Source organism: Dacryopinax primogenitus (genome assembly GCF_000292625.1).
Source record: "Dacryopinax primogenitus strain DJM-731 SS1 chromosome Unknown DACRYscaffold_8, whole genome shotgun sequence".
Classification (NCBI taxonomy): domain Eukaryota; kingdom Fungi; phylum Basidiomycota; class Dacrymycetes; order Dacrymycetales; family Dacrymycetaceae; genus Dacryopinax; species Dacryopinax primogenitus.
This window is the reverse complement of record NW_024467205.1, coordinates 527,111-534,108: the sequence shown is the minus strand read 5'-3', so window position 1 is coordinate 534,108 and position 6,998 is coordinate 527,111. Positions and strand designations below refer to the sequence as shown.

General features: G+C 51.6%; 2 protein-coding genes and 1 pseudogene across 3 annotated transcripts; 2 read left to right on the top strand and 1 right to left on the bottom strand.

Annotated features, from left to right (window-relative positions):
- Nucleotides 1–745: 745 nt before the first annotated feature.
- On the top strand, nucleotides 746–3,297 carry DACRYDRAFT_115969 (uncharacterized protein; the record flags this gene model as incomplete). Its single annotated transcript, XM_040770104.1, has 5 exons — nucleotides 746–806; nucleotides 862–1,083; nucleotides 1,141–1,409; nucleotides 1,466–1,968; nucleotides 2,033–3,297. The coding sequence occupies 5 exons, from the start codon at nucleotides 746–748 to the stop codon at nucleotides 2,619–2,621; spliced, it is 1,644 nt and encodes a 547-aa protein (XP_040629123.1). The 3' UTR covers nucleotides 2,622–3,297.
- A 384-nt stretch (nucleotides 3,298–3,681) lies between these two features.
- On the top strand, nucleotides 3,682–5,362 carry DACRYDRAFT_15579 (uncharacterized protein; the record flags this gene model as incomplete). The annotated part of the gene is made up of 2 exons (XM_040771121.1): nucleotides 3,682–3,876; nucleotides 3,923–5,362. The coding sequence occupies 2 exons, from the start codon at nucleotides 3,682–3,684 to the stop codon at nucleotides 5,360–5,362; spliced, it is 1,635 nt and encodes a 544-aa protein (XP_040629122.1).
- Nucleotides 5,363–5,756: 394 nt separating this feature from the next.
- On the bottom strand, nucleotides 5,757–5,830 carry DACRYDRAFT_t34 (annotated as a pseudogene). Its single transcript has one exon. The product of its transcript is annotated as a tRNA-OTHER (tRNA).
- Nucleotides 5,831–6,998: the final 1,168 nt, after the last annotated feature.

The following is a 6,998-nucleotide window of genomic DNA, read 5'->3' as shown; positions in this document are numbered from 1 at the left end:
TTAGGTGAGCAGACTTAGTCAGCCTGTGTTGCCCTAACAGATTACCTCTGGTTCAAGACACTTACCACAGGCTATTCTCAAGTCACCACCACCAACTTGGGTGATGACCAGCAACTCAATCATGCAGAATGTGGGGTTAGGTTTGTGGAACTGTGAGGGAGTCTGTGGGAAATCATTATTCAGACCCATATGCCTACTATGCCAATTCACTTGTAGTCCAAACACCAGATTTATATTAGGACTGTCTGATCTGTAAGCATGTTCTTTTTCAATGTATTGTGCTACCTGCTTGATAAGCAAGGACCTACTCTAGTGATGAAATGAGATGTGATCATGGACCCTTGAATGAAACTGTTGATATTAACATTGATATCCTGATGTTGACTCTCTATAAATATTACTGCTGAAATCATACTCACTGACACTGTATTAACTGCACCTTGCTCCTAAATTCTTGCTTCATCATGTGGAATACCTTCAAACTGCTGTTGACCTGGGCTACCAAGCTATTTGCATGTGGTAGACTTCAGGCTGCTGGCTGTCTCAACAAACTTGCGACAGGAGGAATTTTCACCCGAGCTGCGACAGATCGGACTAGATATTGTGAGGGCAGTCCTACGAGACCCATCAGTCTCCGCGATCAAACTAGGCAAACTCTATGGTGTGTGCCTAAATAGTGTACCCGTTCTACCTTGTGACTTACGTGTCATCGTCTAAACTATCAGATGTGATTCACTCTCACGAAATGGCAAACGACCTCGAAGACACCGGCATGTATGTAGTTTCAGTCAAAGAACAGGAAGAGGGTATGTTTATCCCGGTGAAAATGACTATCAATCACTGATGGAATTGTTGTGTTAGTTACGGTCAAGTCTTGGGCCTCTGAATATGAAGGAAATGGCGTGGAGCTCTTTCACAAACACATCACGGATTGCTGTGAGATGTGCCAGGGGCCTGGGTCGTCTATCTACGCGAAAACCGTCGTCATTGTCAATTCTTCCGGCATGGGAAAGACCCGCATGATCGATGAATCATCCAAATCGCTGTTCACCGTGCTTTTTGTGCTCAGGGATACGGCCGGCGGTATGTCATTGTGCTGAGTAGTGGGTGGTTGCAGTGCTGATGGGTCCGTGGTCGCAGGCTTTCCTCCTTCAGATAGCGACGTTCTGGCATATTTTCAGAGTCCCCGGACGATGGAAGACTGTCAAACCGCCATCTTATGCTTTCTCAAGACGCTATACGATAACTTGGCCGATATGCTGAAGAAGCAAACAGAGAAAATGGAGAAGCGAAAGCATGCCGAAATTGCACACTGGTTTCGCGGGTACCTGGGGAGTTGGGATCAAATGGGCGCACCCAGCCAGGAGCGGAAGCGATTCTTCGAAAGCGTGGTGAATGGAGCCAACAATGTGCGCACGAGACCGTTCTTCATGTATGACAGAACATGTTGGCTTATTTCCATCAGATGCTACAGGCCCAAGGTGCGATGCCGGATCCTACATTTACAGGAGGTCGAGACGCGGCTGGCCTGTCGCCTCGCCTGCCGGCCACAGACCTATCCTACCAGTCTCAGATGATCCGTTCGTTCCAAACGCTCTCGGAGCTTTTATCCCACGAGCATCCCGGACATTTGCCAACCGTGTTGCTGGCATTTGATGAAGCTCATACACTGTTAAGACCGATTGACAAACAAGACCGTAGGACCACCATCCACACAGTTTTACGCCGAGTGTTTCGGTCTCTCAACAATGAGCGACACATGGCATGCTTCCTCTCAACATCCGCCAGCATCACACAGTTTGCGGCTCCGATGCGGTTGGATCCTTCAAGCCGCATACAATGGGACATATATCACACCTTGCCAGCTTTCAGCAGCTTTCCCTTGAACATGGCGCGGATACAACCGCATGAGATGGATTTGACCGCCGTGGGCAAAATCGACTTCATGTGCAAGCAGTCGAGGATATTGTAAGCCCTCTCACCCTTCCTTGCAAAAATGAGCAACAGTTGATTCGGCATGGCGTGAATGAAGGTTTCGCACACGGGCTGAGCATGGTGTCCACAACGAGGTTGGCCGCAATTTGGTGCGATTCGCTAAGGATAAGCTGCTCGGCGCCTCAGACACATCGGAATACGATGATGCGCAAAATCTGGCCATTTTGGCCAGACGCATCCCGATCGATATACGAACGAATACGAGCTCAGCCCTCACATCCACAAATCAGCAGATCGCTCAGCATATGCGTGTGCTTTACAAAATTAAGGACAAGAACGAAAGTCTCATCACTGGATCCCCAAGCGAGCCAAGCATCTCAGAGGGTGCCAAGTCTGCAATGTCTAGTGGGTCATTCGATGCTGCAATTGCGCTCAGAAGAATTCTAGGCTCTCCAGGAATCAGTGTGGGTGAACGCGGGGAGATGGTAGTCGAGCTCCTTATGATCCTGGCCAGCGATGCTGCCACTAAACACGGCAAATTTTCGATACCTGACTTCTTCCAGAACCTGCTCACTGAAGATTCGTGGAAGACACTCCGCTCGTCCAAAGCATCACGTGGTGGAGAGCTCCACAACAAGCCGTTTAAAAGCACATTCCAAACTCTTTTGGGAACTTCAACCACATAATCAAGGTCCATGGCAACGTCCTGCAGTCGAAATTATGGTATCGTTACCCTACGAGACGTGCGGGCGTTTCCACGCAGTTCGGGCAACAGGGCATAGATGGTGCTTTCCCGATCACCATTGAAGGAACGAAGATCACACCCGATAACATCAGCTGTCTCGTTTTTCAAACAAAGGCCGTGACAGCTATGCAAGGGCCCTCTCAACCCGTGTTCGACAACATGGACAGCATAGTGAAGAAAATGTACAAATCAACACCCACACCCAAGCCTATCATTCGAGTCGTTGTCTCATTGTGATCCGAGGAGGAGGAATTGACGGTGATGCCATGCAAAGATTACGACAATGATCTGGTGACGTGGGACATCTATGTGCCATTCTGGACACTTGCCGCTGTTCAGAAAAACTCGGAAGTGTGGCAGGCTGTGCTGGACATGGCGACGAATGGGGCAAAGATGTACGATGAGGATGTGACGTTGATGGGGATGGACCCAGGGGCGGGGGTCGGCGACAAGTTTTGGCCCAATTGGGAGGAAACAGGAGAGGGAACGACTAAGGCTGGGTATGGTCGACAAGCAACGGCAACGACATCGAGCAAGGGGAAGGGAAGGCAGAACGCAAAGGCAAAGTGATTGGGAGGGTACTACATACAATAGATTTGACTCATTCTGCTTCGTGTTGAACATTTGGAAGGTGTATTGGAACATTATTAGAAGGTGTTAGGTAGAACGTCCCTTCGAGGCACGTCACCGATAATTCATTTCCCTGCGACAGACGCGCTCAACACTCTGTGGATGAGTCACTGGCCATGGCTGCGGAATGGCGGGAAAGGTGTCGCGCCTCGGAAGCGCCGGGCATGACCGGACACGGCATCCCTTCCCTCCATCTATCCATCCCACTCTGCGCTCAGGCCCGCCCCGTCTAGCTCGCACCGACAATCTAGTCATGGTTGATATTAGATTACCTGCCGGCTGATATCCACTTCGACGAGGACGAGGACGAGGACCGCAACAACAACGACTAGAACAACAACGACTAGAACAACGACGACGACGACAACGAGATGCACCCGTTCTTTCTCGTCCCTGAACTAGTAGATCAACTCCTCGCAGAACTACACCCTACATCCCTCCCAGTCCTCGCATGCACCGCAAGACTATTCTACGAACCCGTGCTGAGGCTGCTATATGGCAGGATCGTACATCCCAAGCAGCTGTTCGCTCTCATAGGTGGAGCAGAAGGCGAAGCGTCGCAGGAGGTGAGCCACTTCCAGCCTACCGTTCAACGTCCCCTCATGCTCGTAGGGATGGACCGCACCCCGACTAGCGCAGTTCGACCTCAAAGCACAACATGTCCTTCAAGTCGACTTCGCACCGCACGGCATGCCCCTCTCGCGCCAACTGACGTTCTGCGCCGCCTGGAGTTCTCTCCTCCGCTCCCGCCCCTCCCCATTGCCAAACCTCCGTTCCCTAGCCCTAGCGTTCTGGAACCCCGAGTCCTCGGAATTCGTCTTGTCCCTCATAGGGCCCAAGCTGCAGGAAATAACAGTCTTGTTCACGCAGACCAGGCCGCTGCACTTGCGCGAGAGGGAGGACGACGGTGCCGAGCGCTGCGGGGCGTTTTTCAGGACGATCGAGCGGCAAGGGTGTCAGTTACGTTCGCTGAGGCTATGGGGCCTCCCGGTCGAGAAGGAGGAGTACGAACTTGCATTGGCGCAGATGCTCGAAAACCAAGCCGAACTCACCCAGGTCTCTGTCGCAGGCGAGTTCCTAGGGTTTTGTCAAGCGCTCCCCGTCCTCGCCCAATGCCCCGTGTTACACGATCTGGAGATCATAAAGCCCTCTCTGTCGTGGGATGCTCCAACGGCGTTCGACTCCCTCCCAACGACGTCCGCGCTCTTCCCCGCTCTTCAAGGCCTGCGGATCACCGCCCCGGCGGAAAGTGTCACTCGGCTGCTGAGCGCCGTTGACGGCAGACTAGACCGGGTGGACATGGAGATGACTCCAGAGCTCGACGTGCCCGTCCTCGCGCATGTCGCCCAACTCGCAGCAGCCTTCTCGGATACGCTGCAAGAGTTCCGGCTCATAGGGCCTTACTCGCCCACCGGGGCACACCTCCCTCTCCCGTGGAGCGTCTTCCACCCACTGCTGGACTGTCACGCCCTTACCTCCCTCTCGATCTGCCTGCACTGGTGGGGCGACCTCGCAATCCAAGACGAGGATATCGGACTCCTCGCACGTGCTTTACCCCACCTCCAGTGTTTGAGGATATGGACAACCGTCTACCCAGAAGAGGGGATGCAGCGGTACCTCCACCAGCCTGCGGGGTTCACACTTTCCTGCTTGGGAGCACTAGCTTCCTGTAAGGAGATCCGGCTCATATCCCTAACAGGGGTGGACGCGACAGGCACTCACTTCCTCCTCCCCTCTTCCCCTGCCTGCGTACACCACCCAGTCAGGCTAGGACTCCGCGCCGCCCCGCTAACATCACCGCAATCCGTTGCCTTCTACCTCCAAACCCTCTTCCTGCGTGCGGTGTTACTCCCCAGGTACGCACCGGAAGACGCAGGGTATGCGGAGAACACGCTCTATGCCCAGCCTTGGGATTTGGTGGACGCGTTGATGAGGTATCATCGGGCTGCGAGGGCGGTAGAGAGGGGTGAGGATGCGGGTGAGGGGGAGGAGGACGGGGTGGGGGAGGGGTGGGGAGGGAGAAGGATCGTAGATTTACCGCCGATTGTGTAGCTTATGGGTAGGTGTTGATGTGAGGTGGTCTACTGTACACTTGTATTATTATGTATTATGTAATACTGTATGACAGAAATCAAACATTGACATGAACCCGGGCCTCCTGGTTGTACTCAGGTGTCTACCACAGCACTATCTGGCATTTACTAAGGGCGTGGGTTATCCAAGTCACTGAGGTCACAAAGATTGTGGCTTAAGATGGACCAGTTATGTCACCTGGCTGTGCTTGGACTGGTAGGTATCCCCATAGGATCATGCTGCTTCCAGTTGTTCCTGCTAGCAGTCTGATCTAACAAGTCTTCTTCAGCTAGAAACATAATATTCTGATATTTCTAGCCAAAGAAGACTTGAAATGAAAATGCCAGCATTGTATGACAGAAATCAAACATACTGGCTAGACCAGGAATCAAACCCTGGGTGCCTCCTGGTTTGTACTCAGGTGCACTACCACTGCACTATCTGGCCTTTACAAAAGGCATGGGTTATCCAAGTCCATCACTGGACAGCAATGCAGCTGATAGACAGCACTTGACTTGTACACATGCAGTGCTGGTGGTGTGCTATTATTACTTGACACATCCCTCCCCCCCTGTGCTGGGACATACCAATGTAGCATGCCAAACCCCTACCAATGTAGCAGATATGTCCATCTGCCTCCGAAACAAAGCTCAGAAGCAGATCCACACACTACCCCCACACTACTTGCATGCTACATTTGTACCTGTGATCCCCCTTGCCAATGATATAACTTCCCCCATATTCACCTCTTACCACCCCTCCCTTATACCTAGGCTCCCATCTCCCCCACTCCTCCATTATTTTCATCAATGCCCCCTGTGTTTTCTCTCACTAAGAAATGTGTCTACCCTGTTTTTGTTGACCTCCACATCCTGTGTGTGGTGGACCCTACTAGCTTATACCCCTGCTGGAGTCTATTTCCACATTTGACCTCCCCCCCCCATGTAGCATGTACTCAATCCGCATGGAAATTATGTCAAACAAACTACCAAACAGGGTTCCACCAAGCCATCAACATGTTGCACTTCCACCTGTATTATATTTCTTTCTATAAAATCCCTTTTAATATGCTGACATGGTGCTATCCATGCAATGTTGTGTCCAGGGCATGTAATGTCTCTCACTCACATGACCTCAGGGTCTCTTTTTTCTTTCCCTCTTTGACACATAATGATAGGCAGACATTCCCTTATGTTTCACAACCCAAGGTTACTCCATGGCATCATTTCCCCACATTCCTCAACTTTATTCTCATCCACCCTTGATGTCTCAACATTCTCAACCATCAGATGCTCCCAGCACACTCAGGCTCTCTTCTACAGCCCCCCCCCTTTCAACTGCCATTGCCCCACTTCAGTATCTGTTGTACTACCCATCATTGCCATCCTCTTCCCCTTATCTGACATGGCCTCCCTTTCAGCTCTATCCAACACAACCCTTCTACCCTTCCTACCATTATGGCAATCCATATGGTCCAATGCCTCAACCTGTCAGGGCACCAGCTCATTGCTTGGTCAAGAGACATGACTAAGCCTTTATGACATGGAAGTAGCTGGTATACCTTGGCATGTGCTGGAACCTGCTGGAAGGATTGGATGGTCAGGTGACCTGCTGT